The 14,455-nt window shown below is 36.7% G+C and overlaps 1 protein-coding gene across 3 annotated transcripts in view; it reads right to left on the bottom strand.

Annotated features, from left to right (window-relative positions):
• The window catches only part of ADAMTSL3 (ADAMTS like 3), a 200,689-nt gene that overhangs the window by 78,045 nt on the left and 108,189 nt on the right, over positions 1–14,455 (bottom strand). For all 3 annotated transcript variants that reach the window (XM_032194751.1, XM_032194749.1, XM_032194750.1), the window contains exon 7: positions 2,770–2,896. In XM_032194751.1, the coding sequence (XP_032050642.1) occupies positions 2,770–2,896 (127 nt within the window). The remainder of the gene's footprint in view (positions 1–2,769; positions 2,897–14,455) is intronic.

The raw sequence follows: 14,455 nt of genomic DNA, 5'->3' as shown, positions 1-14,455 counted from the left end.
GTTAATGGGAGTTCCATGCATTTAGTACTAGAAACATCAGGCCCATGATATCTCATTTCCCAATGGGACGGTACATTTTACAACCTATTACACTTTCTGTTTGAATATCATTAGTCAAACCTTTAATCATTTTAACAGAATGTTAGAATCTGGCTTGTTGGCAGAAGTCTAACTTACTTTGTCTTTCAAAGGCAATTAAGTGTTAGTGGAAAAAAATAAAGAACTTTTGAAATGACAGTTCATTTCATATTTGCAAATCAGGCAGCTTTCTTTCAGTGCTTTTTAGCTTTCTGATCAAAGCATCCTTTTTTTTTATAAAAACATACTAAAAAAGATAATAAAACAAGGTAAGTCATGTATGAGAAATTATTTATCAATGCCTACATTTTTTTTTTTAATTAGGACCGAGATATCTAGGCACTTTCATTTCCCCTAATGTCTCTCTTTTTTTTTTTTTTTCATAATAAAATCTTTGGTTCTTGTTTTCCTTACAAACCTTTAATTTGCCTCACTGCACAGTAAAATTTACATCCTGCTCACAACCTTACAAGCTCCCTTTTAAATATGTCTGTCATATGCTGATAATTTTACTTCTCACCAATACCTCTGAAGCTTCCAAATTAAGCTTTGGAAGACAGTCTACCTCCCTTTACCATTAGCACAAAGAAAGTATGGCATTATTTCCACATTGCATTCACACACAAGATGATTATATGGAAGTTTTTCCATACAGTGTTGAACAACGTGACCCAAAAAAGATTTTGCCACTATCACAATACCAAAAAATCATCACAAGTTCTGAGTTTAGTAGCATGTGTACTGTTTTCCTTATGTGAATGGTTATTCAGTCATACAATCTAACCTGCTGCAATGGAAGACAAAAGCAAAACTTGACGTAACTGACATCTTTCCCTAGAACAGTCTTTCTTCATCTCATTTTAAAGAACTCTTCAAGAGCCAGTGAAATCTGACAGAGGGAAAAATAAATAAAAATGAACCATGGGTATTCTTCAGAACCTATTCAAAGCAATAAGAGACCTTCCACCAGATGAGGTCAGCTGTAGTCAGCTCTTAACCTGTGTCAGAACATCACAAAAATTAATATTTTCTGTCACAAAATTACAGTTTCAAAACCAGATCCATTTTACCTCCTCATCTTTGCTTTATTTACTAAGTAGTAGTAAGTGTAGTATTTGATATGACAAAGTGAAGAAAGAGCAACTCTCCATGTAAGCTCTTTCAGCTCGGTACAAATGTTCAAGACTTTTGCTCAGTGTTTCAGGATGAGCAACTTTATAAATTACTGAACTGCATTCTCTCATCTATGAAAAAGGCCTCGAGTAAAGACAAGGAAATGCTGACATTGATACCCCATCCAGAACACACACAAAAAAAAGGTTCTTTTTGACTTGTGAAAAATTCCGTGACTTTAAAAGAGGTTGCCACAAAAATATTCATTATTTAGTTTAGATTACCTTATGTATTGAATCACAGAACTTATGCAATACAAATAATCACACTGTACAGTAACATGCATTAAGATACCATACATTGCTTTTCAAATTATATTCACATTGAAGCATACTGCAAACAGTGTCATAAAAATATCACAGAAATCTACATACTGCAATAAGAATGAAACATCATTTAATATACAACAGCTTTTTCCAAAGTCAGGGCATTACTGAAATCTTAGCAGGCTGAACTGTAACAGTACTAAAGTATCTGCAGCTGTCTGAGACAGGTGCTTCTTCCATTTAAAGAATACCTGCTTTAATTTGAACTTTGCATATTGACTTTAATAGCATGTGATCATCACCCTAGCATCTGTGGCTGTGCAGGAAGGTAGCAGACCCCAGAGGCTCCATCTCCATGTGACAAATACTTATGCACATTGTGTGTCCATAAATAAATAAATAAAAAAAAATAGATGAGGCAACTGCTACTCCCACTTGATAAGTACACTGGACACATGAGATTACACAGAGCATCATCTGTGAGGGTGGAGAGCATATAAAACTATAGGCTTGTGCCTATTCTCCTCTCATCTGCTAGAAGAACCTGTTCAACTGGAGAAATTGCAGCTTCAAAGAAAACAAAAAGCAGAGGCAAACCTCTGTGTACACTTTATACAAGGTGTACAAGGTTCAGTTCTGATATCCCTCTCTTGTATTCTCAATACTGCTAAGACCTGCAAAGTTACTCACAGTAAGATGCCAATTATTTTGAGAAGGAATGCCAGAATTTGAGTCAAATACACAAAAATGAGAAGTGTTACTCCCTTCTACTTTGTGCCTTTTGTACCATAGAATTAGTTAACTTGCTTCTGAAGTTCAACTGTCTATAGGCACTTAAAAAAAAAAAGTTAAGTTGAAAACCAGGCACTTTCAATCACACGCCACAATTTCCATAAAACCATCTATAAGATGTTTCCATGATTTAAAAACATTGCTGCAGCATCACATAGATTGCAACATGAGGACACCCTCTAAAATAAGATGTGTATCTTGATGGTTATTCCTGATAGAACGAATTAAGTTGCTCTACAAAAAAATGCATATCTCAAATTCTTTCCTAGCTATACCCTTATGTGTGGTATCCCTCATGGAATTTCAATTGACTAATCTAGCACAGACTTCAGGGTAAGTAGCTTTGGAAAACTTAAAACAAGTATATAGTGAAAAGGTCATACTCTGCAATATGTGTGTTAATATACAAGCAGAAAACATAGTCAAGGATAAATCATCACAGGATCAATTTGCAACCTACTTTTTTCTGGTGAGACATGTGCCTTAGCTTGTCCCCTCACAAGCCTGCATGTCGAACCATCTCCTGCACAGATTCCACAGTTGTCTTCCTTGGCATTGCTCCCAAGTTGTCGATCACAGCCTACTGCCTGCCAACATCAACACCACAGTCAGAAGGAGGGCAAAGCTGTAGTAGACATGCTCAGGTTTCTGGAATTTTATTTATTATGTTATCCTTTTGATTTTATGAGCTGGCCTCATTTATTCAAAGCATATCTTGCCATATATTTTAAAAGCACACTGTCATTTCCACAATTTTAATGATGATCCACAGCAACTGATACATCACACTATACAAGCGTAAGCAATACATGAATCAGTTTCCCACTACTTATGTGAATGTAGGCCATCGAGCATTCTTCTTTCCAACATGAGGGACAACTATATTTGCAATTTGTTTTTCATCACCTGTTTAATTACGTCTGAGAAAGGATTAATGCAAGGAAATAATCCAAGTTAAATATTTAAAGGACAGAGCCTTCAGTTTCACAGACAAGCAGCTGTGAGCAGTGGTTATAATCTAGTGGCTTGGCCATTCAGAATTTAATTGACATCAGTATAGATAACCTATTTGGCATGCATATCAAAACCTACATGATTCAGGTTGTTTTGTTTTTTGAATATGAGACCCAATCTATAAAAACTTTGCAATGGTTGTTGTAAAAACACCCAGATTTAATCACTGGCAAAAAATCTGTAAGTGAAGTTTTTAAAAAACCATCAACTGAAAAAGATCTAAACTATTAAGAAAACATTTTTGCTGGTTTTCCCTTTTCTTCATATCAGTCACCCTACAAGAAACATGGGAGTGAGAAAGGGAAGGCAAAGAAGAGGAATAAACATTAACTAGAATTTTCTGCTGAAAGGAGAATAAAGATTTGGTCTCGCCTATCTTACCCTTCAACATTTTGTAGAAGAAACTTGCAGAGAGGACCAAATGCTGAGCAATGTGTTAAGAAAACTAATCTGCAGCTTCAAGTTTATTCAGCTCAGCCTATATGCCTCATATCCACACTTCCCTGAGAAGCAAGCTAATTTGTTACGGAAATTAAATATATATATATATATTTAAACAAACTCAGAACTGACAAATGGATAGAAAGCACTATGGAAACTCACGGTTAAAAGCAGTGCTAGAATTTTGAAATTGGCCAGTACACTTCTCTTCCTATATAAAAATGCTTGGAAGGGGCAGTTTTAGCTGCCAAGATCCACTGCATCTGTGCTATGCCAAAACTGACACACGATCCCCTTGGAGAGGTGGGGATCGAGTCCACACGTAACAAGCAGGGCTGGGTCTTCCAGTCCCTGAGTTAACACACACGCTGCACGCCCAGTGCCAAACAGGGAGAAATGTAACCTCTAAGTTTCATTTGTCTATAGAAAAGTCAGCAAAGCAGCTCCTTCTCCCACTCCTGTTCTCTTTACTTTCCCAGTTCCCCACATCCCACACTCCCTTGAGATGAAGGCATTATGGAGGAAAATTAACTGCATTAGCTGTTGTACTTCAGCTGAGAGACTTGCTGCACTGAATGGCACCTCTGTAATTTTTACCTGTTTTTAACCACTTCACAACAGGTCATAGGGAAGCAAGTTCACACACTAGAGAACAGCTTATGCACTAGAGAATAGATTACATCAAAAATCCTATTCCCACCTTTCCTTTGGAAGCCCAAAGAAATTATATACTTGATGCTGACCCCCCTATAAAGAGTTAAAAAACACTGCTGTTTGGTAGGCACATGCAAGATGTTCTGCTGGAATTAGGTAATGTCGAAAACAACAGGAACCTAGAGGACATAAAGAAGGAATGCTGCTAATATCATTAGACTCTTCATTAATGCCTGTAAAACAACCACTTGTAAAGACTGACCTGCCGATGGGCTCACAGGTGATAAGAGAACATAAGAACATTATCCCCAGACTGATCTCCTGAACTTACTTCTGGGCAAAGGCCCACATAAAATGCCACTTGATGGTTTGGGCTGGCCATCACGTACTCAGAAACGATGTAGTGGTGAACACAAGTAAGATTCTGTAACATTGCTAAAGAAGCAGCTTAACTTAATGATTTAATGGTAATGATATCTTAAGTGATAATAAAAGCTTAGTTGTAAGAGGCAGCAGATTAACCTACTCCTGTGGTAAATCAGACCATCTCAGAACAACCGCTTATTTACAACACAGAAGCAAGTCAGGAACTCGTACACAATTCCAGTACTATAATTTAGGATTGAATTAGAGGTTAAAATGTTTTCACTTGAAGATTTTTTTTTCCATTTTAGTTCTGGGTTCATCACAGATGCCAAAAAAATAACAAGAAAATTGCAAACAAATGACTGAACAAGTTTATCTCCCCATTTTATCACCAATTAGCACTGAGAAATGAATAAAAATGACAGTTTCAGAACCAGAAGCAGACTGGGCCACTACATGGATCAGAACACAAATACAGTTTCAAGGGATATAATAACTCAGTGCTTGATGCTGAATTAAGCCTAAGTGGCTTTAGGCTTGACAACTCTTTCAATTCACTACTCCACAACAGACTTTTTTTTCCCCTTAGCAAACTTCACTGTGCTTTTTGATCCCCACCTATGAAAGGGGTGTAACTGCAATTCTGCACCCCACAGCAATGCTGCAAGAATAAATGTCCTGAAGATCCTGAAACATTCAGGTGGTGCTATGATGGGGACCAAACCAGTAGCTGAGATGGCCTGTATTACTCTAGGGTGGAATTTTAGAATATTTACTGCTCCCCACTGCTTCTCCTGCTCTTATTCACAGGAAGATAATACTAGCACATGGCGGTAAATTGTTACAGCTACCGCAAGGGTAATCTTTCTGCAGATCTCACAAACACATTTCCATTTTATACTGTAATCTCATTTCCTAAATATTAAGAATATGCTTATTCACTCATCGGTTAATTCTCAAAGGAAAAATTCAGCTGCATATTATGATACTCTATGTGAGAAATTGCTATTTTTATTAGCTTAAGCTGTTGTATATTTGTAGGCTACAGATCAAGCAATCCTTTGGTGAGAGAAGGGTGTTGAGCAAGCAAAGGACTTAGAAGACCAGGCCATTAAAGCCCAACATGATAATAATAAACACACAGTATAACTGAGCTATTACACACAGTTGCTATGAAAACAAACTTTCATCACATATAACAAAATAATACAACTGTGCAAACATAAGGCGCTGTTGTGTCCAATGTGGAAAGAAGAAAAAAGATAATCAGCACAGCAGCATTCTTTAGAGGACAGTTTCAATAGTGTTATTGCTTATTTTTTTTGATAAACACCCTAGAAATAAAGCAGGAACACTAGCTGCTCATGCAAGGGAATTAGAGGAAAAGCTTTACAGCTTTCTTGCCAGCAAAGGTTCAACTAGATCCATGCACCCTCTGTGGACTTCCTTCTGAGATTATTTATATCAACTATCATGAGTATGCAGTGATATCCCAGGATGCAATTTAGAAAATAACTCAAGTTAGGATCGCAGTTTAGGCCTAAAATGAGCACAGAATTCCAGATAATTTAGCATATGGTATTTTGACACCAATCATTATAAGTATTAATATTTAACTAATAACTTTACTAGAAAAATAAAATGGTATTTGAGGGAACATTTTGAAAAGAGTATATGTATATTTACATGCAGAGCTGTAACAAGGTCTAGTAAATGATACATGGCAACAACCTTCCCCATCTTACACATCTCAGCAAGCCAAAGGGGTCTGATGATTTTCACAATTAAGGTGTTTGTTAGGATTAATTTACCCGACATCGCTAGCTGTTTACAGAGCAAAGGGATCAGCTATAAATATTATAGGTAGATTGGGAAAACATCTGCAGGCTTTTAGGGCATAGTCAAAAATAATTATATTAGGTGATTTTAACATAGACTGCATAAATGAAACAAGTGACAATTCAAACCATGTAATGGAAGGATTAGGACCCTGTCAAGTTAAAAAAAAATAAATCCAGAAACATATACAAAGGCCTGACAAATAGGTCAAAAGAATGGTACAAGTATTGTAAGGATTCAGTTGCAAGTGTGTTCCCCATACAAATAAACAGCTGGGGAAATATTGACCAATGTTTAACAAAATGAAAAATGCGTGGAAATTTAATACAAAAAAGGCTTTGATAAATGAGTACTTTGTGCATTTAATAAATTGGCCATGATCAGATATCTATGAATTTGGACAGGGTGAAATTATTTTCAAAGCGGTTATGAACCATGACTATTTTAGAACAGAACCTGAGCATGTTGTTTAGCTGTCTTTTTTAAAAGGAAAAATAGACACATGCAAACAAATAATACTGTTTTGTCACAAGCAGGTAGGATAGAAAGCAGTTAAATAAGCAGTGAACAGAAGGACTCATGAGCTTCAATGAACTTCTAAACTAAACGTTAGTGTGCCAATGCTATTGTGAAACACAGTACTGAGGGGTGTTAAATGTTTTGTAGCATGCTTAGAATAGCTCATGTAAGTTCAGAAAGGCAGAGGAAGAGCAAAAGGTCATGGCATAAAACATAGCAATACAGATGAAAGAAAAATGAAATTGCTGCTGCTATGTTAGAGGTGACTATGGAACATTACAAATATCTTTGCAGATAGGAATCCAAAAATCACTCAGATACTCCCACAGCTGTTTCTTTAACTCTTATGCACTTAGTAGGGTTTCAGTCAAGGTGTTAGACTTAAATGAAGAAATCAATATTGCATCTTAATTCTGATTTATAGTCAAAATATAATTTACTAAACTAAAGGATCTTCCTTTCTTAAGAAGCTGTTTATAGTAAACCATCATTAAAATAGGATTACAGAGGGACAGATTTGTGACTGTTTCCCACATAGCAAAAAAGCATTGTAGGGAATACCTGGCAAACCCTAAGACCCCTTCAGTCTTACCTTAATGACCATGCAGAACTGCCCATGCAGGGCTCATTACAGGATCAGATTTTGAAATTTGAGTTTTTGCATATTAGACCATTGATTTAGGCATCCTTAATTTGGTTATTCCCTTAATTGACTGCTCACCTCCATCTTCAGGACCTCTCCTTCAAAACAGGTATGACACCATCTTTTGTAGAATACAGTTCAGGGAGGTGAGTTGTCAATTATAAAAATGAGTGTGTCAATCATAAAAATATTGCTGGAATACTAAAGATTCAAGGTTCTATGCTTTGAATAAGAAGCCTGAAGGTATAGCCACACTTCACAAAACATGAATACTGAAGTTAAACATGAGTAAAAACACCAGGATCTGTGCATAACAAGCACTGAGCATTAAGTACCACTTACTATCGAAAGTATGAAACTGTATGTAGCAATATATAAAATAATATACAATATTTCTCTTTAGAAAAGGGCTCCCTGCTTCTCTGGAGCCAGAAATCCAGGTGCAGCAAGAAAAAACATACTGAGTTGTCCTAATGGAAGTGGCCACAAAAGAATAAATCACTGCTGATTTTATTTATGGTAGATATATAAAGATATATAGATAGATATATATAGGTAGATAGATACATATAGGTAGATATATACATTCTGTGAAATGTTAAGATTGTTGAATGCTGAAGTTGCACTTGTGTCATTTTTTTCTCTCTACCGTGTCTTAGACTAAGCTCTTAGCAGACAGACAATTTAAATTTTCAGCAAATATCCACACTGAAAACAAGTATGTGCTAAATACTACTTTATTGTCCTCAGCTGATTCTAACAGTATTTTTTGATTTATAGCCTCATTTATCAGTGATTCCATCAAAATGACAATGTAAGTTCATTACATTTTTTAATGTTCCATGTTTGCCCAAGGGACTGGCAAGCCTTATGTCAGGGAGTGATGCTTTTTATTAACTTGGTTAATTTTAATAAAATAAAAATAGAAAACCAATTCAACAATATCTCACAATGACATAATTAGCATCCTTCTAGAGTTGCTTTGTAAACCACAGAATGGTTAGAGAAATCCAGATGAAGTCTACTCAGTACATTTGTATTTTCTTACTTTCATTGGCTTGGCTATTTCAAAAGACACACATCTGTGTGTACTCATGAAATAGATTGCGAATGGGGTAGTAACACAAATGTTCAGCTGACATTTAGTCAAATTCAGCCAAAGCAGAAAACCCTGCAGAAGTGCCCAATATTCTTAATTTAAGAAAGAAGTACATTTCTGCTGCACAAGGAGCTGTACTACAGAATACATAAATGGAGATAATTATTATATTTCTTAACAGGAAAGTGATAGTTATTCTACAGGGGGATCCTTTCCCTAAAGGCCTGACCAGTCTGTCATTATCCTGGTACATGTTGCCCAGTAGTTTAAATTTTGCAATATTCCTGTAACAGATCTGTTGCTAGTCATTCTCAGTAAGTGAATCCTGTATTGTTTGGACCACTGCCACTGATCTGCTGAAGGGTGTAAAGACTATGTGAACCAGGTGCAATTGGTTTTCATTGCCTGTGAAATTTGTCAAGGTGTGAAAAACATTGAATAAAAGTAGGCTATTACACCAAACAGATCCAATGAAGTGATGGGGCTGCCTTACCACCAGAACCAGTAGTAGCTGGACTGTCATAACCAAATTATTTATTTCATCCTTAAAAGAGATTGGAATATAGATTGAAATGGAGCAAAAATATCTACATAGTTTTAAAGGTTATCAGCATTGCACAAAATACAAGATATCCTCAGAACTATTTCTGGCAAAAATAATGTTCTCCAAGTCTTGTGACTTGACTAAGGAAAGACATATGTTTTATTTCAACTTTTGCTAGTAAAAGAAAAAAGAAAATAGTGAGAAATCCTTACATGCTCACTAAAATAAATCTGCAATAGCAGTTTATTAGAAGCAGTCTCAAGAGGGAAAATTAAAATCCTCAAGGTCTTGGTCAGAGAAAAAAGATTTCTATTTCTACAAAGAGACGAACCAAAAATTTCCAAATTGAAAAATTAAAGCTGCGTTTAACTGTACAGGCACATCTGCTATCACACTACACAGATCTTGTTGCATCAGTGTCAGCTATTTGTTGCATTTTCTCCTGCCCTATTTGTCTTGCCACAGAATCACAGTGCAGGCAGATGTTAGGAATGTCTGCATCCACACAACAAATAACTTTAAATATGGCTATGGGAATTTATGGTAATAAAAACATAAGTATAAAATTCATCATGGGAAAATCCTGCTCTGCCTTAGTCAGTATTTTCCATGCATCTTTGCCCTGCTGTAAAATCCAGAGGCTATCATTCAAAGCCCATCTATTCATTTACTTTGCAGTCTATGCTCACATCCTTTGCTTTGCGACAACTTCAGCTTGTAGTTTATTTCTATGCAGATAAAATATGTCCATGGAGAGAATATAAAGTAGTAACTCCCACTCTTTCCCATGATCATCATCTACAAGTGATTCTGAATAATAGAGGGCTAGATACCAGGATATCCCCTCTAATTCAGAAAGTAACTTTTTTTTTTTTTTTTTTTTTTTTAAGGTAGAATACCTTCTACTGAAGGTAGAATTCTGCTTTATCGTCCCTAAATATTTAATTGGTCCTCCCTGAATTAAATTGGTCTGATTTGTTCTCCCACTGTCCTGTCTCATAACTCTTCATTTACGTCTATGCTCAACCTAACGAAGGTTTGATTGTAGCACAGGGTCTTGCGTCTCTGCCAGCAAGCTAGTGCAGGTCAGTAGCAGCCCGGGCAATCTGACCTGTGTGTCAGCATATTTTAAGAAACAGATTACGGTCCCTTCAGGGACTTTGAGCATGTACTCTGACAGTGTATGTCCCAGCCCATTACTTCATTTTCTTGGGAGCAAGAAAAATGATTTTGTGTTTTCAGTTGTTTGTGGATAAGAAAGCAGGGAGTAAAGAAAAGCATGTCAAAATCCAAAGTTCAGAACAGAGGAATAAAATAAGTCAGAATGATGGGCATGAGAAGACACACCATGATGTTTAAATTCCCCAGCCCTCAATACAGAGAAAAAGAATGTAAAACAATAAAAAATGAAAAATACAGTGCATAAAATTCATTGCATACTAAAGGGCTCCTAAAAAAGACTTTCCACATATTTCTGCAAACATTTTTATATCTGAAGGCAAGAGGCTAAGGAGTGTTCCACAATTCTGCAAATCCACTTCCATCAAATAAAACAAAGTGTTCCCAAAACATTTAACTCTTACTACAGGATCTGTCACATGCTAGAGCAGCTGAGAGATCATAGGACCACCCAGCAGGAGAGTAAGTACCCTTTCCCACACTGTTTCCATTTTAGAAAATACACATACACACAGAGGGTAGGACACAAATTCCCATTAGGCTTCTTGCTTGTGAGAATGCTTTTGAAAGGAATCAATATATGGAATCAGATTACTTTTTCTTTTTGGTTGAGCCCAGACAAGTCTCCCTTGCTATAGGAAGGTGAAGCTAGCTCCAGGGAATTTGAAGGTTACTAAGGCAAGTTCTAGTTCAACAAGTTCAGGGCAAGCTCTAGTTCTAAGGCAAATTATCTAGTTCAATAAGATAACCAAATCCTAAATTATCTTACCGACTTTATCATTGTTCACATGCTGTAGGACCTTGCTAGGCTGGGAAATAAAATCATATTTGTACAAAGCTCACTAAAACAAAACAAAACCTGGCAAAGAGCTTCAGTTAAAAAAAAAAAAAAAAAAAAAAGACATAGATAAGAAATGGAGATCAGAAGGAACCCACCACTTATCTGACAAGGAAGGATAAACACAGACAGTAAGAAATCCCCATCAGCTATATTTCTCCATAAGAAACGGTGGTGTGGAGAAAAATAAAAGGTCTAAAAAGAAATGACAGTTTCTAGTAGCAGCAAACAGCTGTAAACTAAAAGCAAGGGATTCCATATGATGTTTTCAGTGCATCTTACCATTATGTGCCACAAAAGCTCTCCTTTGAGCCACCAACAATGTCATCTCATGTGAACCACTACCCTGAGGTTGGCTGTCACATCAGAGGGGTTTGAATGAGCCCCTATAATGTGGCTGTGCAGTCTGCTGGCTTGGGCAGTGCTGAGAGCCTCCATGGGAGAGGAAATGCCAACTTCTGTGACAGAGGGTGGCACTGGCAAGTTACACAGGACAGGTTTATGAGATGTCACACGAATGTAGCTATACGGAGATTTTGGTACATAGATCTTCAGGACAGAAAGATATATTGGAACTCCATGAGTAACTCCCATAGTCACTCTGGATAAATTCCAGCTCTAGTGCCTGCAGAAATATGTAGCCAGGGTATGGGTCTCTGAACTGGGATCTTTCCGTGCTCCTACTTACTTTTGTACATAATTACACTGTCTGTTGGCTACTTAACAGTACCCAGGAAAGGGTATAAGTATAAAAAAAAGACTTAACAAAAAGCTACTTCAAAATCAATTCTTCCCATGAGTTGAGGTTTGAAGGCTAAAAAGATTTATATCTAGATTTATATCTAGATAGCCATTTAACTCCTAACATTCAAATTAGAGTAAATTCAGGAAGGAACATAGAAGAAATTTCTGTATTTTTAAGGAATCAAATCCCTCTTTAAAGCATAAGATATTCTTCGATACCTCATTATTCATTACAATAATAAAAAATTAGAAACTAGCTATAGACAACTATGTTTGTAGATTCATTTCCTACATATATTTATAAATGAGATGAAAATCTTTACCATTTCCTGTGGTTTTTACTGGGAAATCTGTGGTAATTGTGGATAGAAGTATCCTTCCTAAGTATCTGAACACCAAACCTCCTGTGCATTTTGGGAAGTCCTTTATCACACAAGCAAAAAGAAGTATCCACAGCAACTCACAGTAAAAGGACACAGAACACCTTAAGCGAGCACTTTGTGAAAACAACTCTTAGAATACAGGGAGTCAGAATCAGAAGAAATTACTAATCTGCTATGATTTTATGTTTTAAGCATGAGCAGAGCTCATGAAAAATCATGAAAAAATGTGCAGACTTCTAAAGGCTTACAGCAACTGTTTTCAATGAAAACTGACAGATATTTATATCAAGAGTAAGACTGCTTTGGTGGCAAGTGTGCGAGATACCTACTTGGCATATCGTGACATGTGACAGAAAATAATCAACATGGCAGAAGTCAATGGCACTTCACTTGACATATGGGATGTGTTCTGATGTCAGCTAAATTTATGCCATATGCGACAAAGCATAGTGTAGAGTCTGCCTTTTTTGGAACACAAACAACTTGCTGACACTAAATGGAAAGTTCACCACAGGATTTACATCATCTTTGACCTAATTGTGACAGCCTAGTACAAAAGTAGTCAGGCTGCTCCTCAGGACTCCAGAGTTCTTGGGTGATGCATGAATTTATTGTCCAAACACATGACTCCAGATTATGAAAATTATCAGTGTAACCATTTTAGGTACTGAAACAAGTAAGACCCCATTTTGCATTTTGGAAGGAAAAAAAAAAAAAGAGAGAGAGAATTAAAACCCAAAAAAAAAAAAAAAAAAAAAAAAAAAAAAAAAAAAAACACAAGGAGAGGCAAGGCCTCGAGGCAGATGGAGCAACTGGGTAAACGTTGCCCACACATGTGTCTGACATACAGATGTTTTTAAATGTCTCCACCCACATCCAGATGGGCACAGCAGGAACATGTATGAAAAAATGTGTTGGGAGTTGTGCAGACTAGAAAAAATATCAGAAGTTAAGTGTGAAAATCCTCCTGGCAGTGAAGTTTTGACCTGTCCACATTTAACACAACAGACCCAGATATTTGCTTTGGTAACACAAGCAAGGCAATAGCAGACTTAAAAATAAATAAATAATGATTAAATTGCTTGGCTCAGTTGAGCCTTGAGGAACCCCAAAATACCTTATTAAGTTTCCCAATAAACTTTTCCCTGCCCCTCTGCCTTTAGATTTTGCTTTCCCTGAAGCCTCAAAACTCTCATGCAGAGAGCAGTTTTGTTGTCTCATGATTTTCTTTGACAATGTTTTTAGTTTGAGTCTGCTTGTTAAGGGAAGTGCAAAGAATCAGCACTGAATCTCAACAATACAAAGTTATCACCCTTGTAAATTCATGCTCTGCCCAGGAAATCTACAGAACAAGAATCCAAGAGGAGAGCTTAGTGATGCAGCCTCTAAAGTAAGCCTACCTTATCAAGAATAAGGAAACAGAGGAAAGTGCAGTCATGCTCGTGGCAGGGGAAGCTGAGATCTTATAAAACTTGCCAGCTTTCTGAGACAATAAGTGAGCAAAACCAGCAGCAGTTGCAAAAGAACTCGGGCAAGCCAGTCTCCTTATACTAACTCTTTGGTGCTCCCGGGCATAAAAGCAAAGATATCCACATCAGCAGAATGACATGTTTATTTAGATGAGTTAACTGTAAAAACACTTGCCAAGTTATTTGCAGGCTGTGCCAAGTATATGTCAGAACCCAACAGACTGATCTTATAGCAACAATCCTGGAGAATCACATTTTTTTGCTGTCTCTCAAACTTAACAGCAGTTGACTAAACAATCGTATTCTTCCAGGAAAGATTAGATGTCAATTTGTTTTCTTTTCCTGCTTAAACAGGAGTAGCAGCAAAGATTGGTGTCAGTTTCTGAGGAAGTACCCCCCTCTCCACTCCCTTTC

Source organism: Aythya fuligula, chromosome 11 (assembly GCF_009819795.1).
Source record: "Aythya fuligula isolate bAytFul2 chromosome 11, bAytFul2.pri, whole genome shotgun sequence".
Classification (NCBI taxonomy): Eukaryota; Metazoa; Chordata; class Aves; order Anseriformes; family Anatidae; genus Aythya; species Aythya fuligula.
The sequence above is the reverse complement of the archived record's forward strand: the minus strand, read 5'-3'. Positions and strand labels throughout refer to the sequence as shown.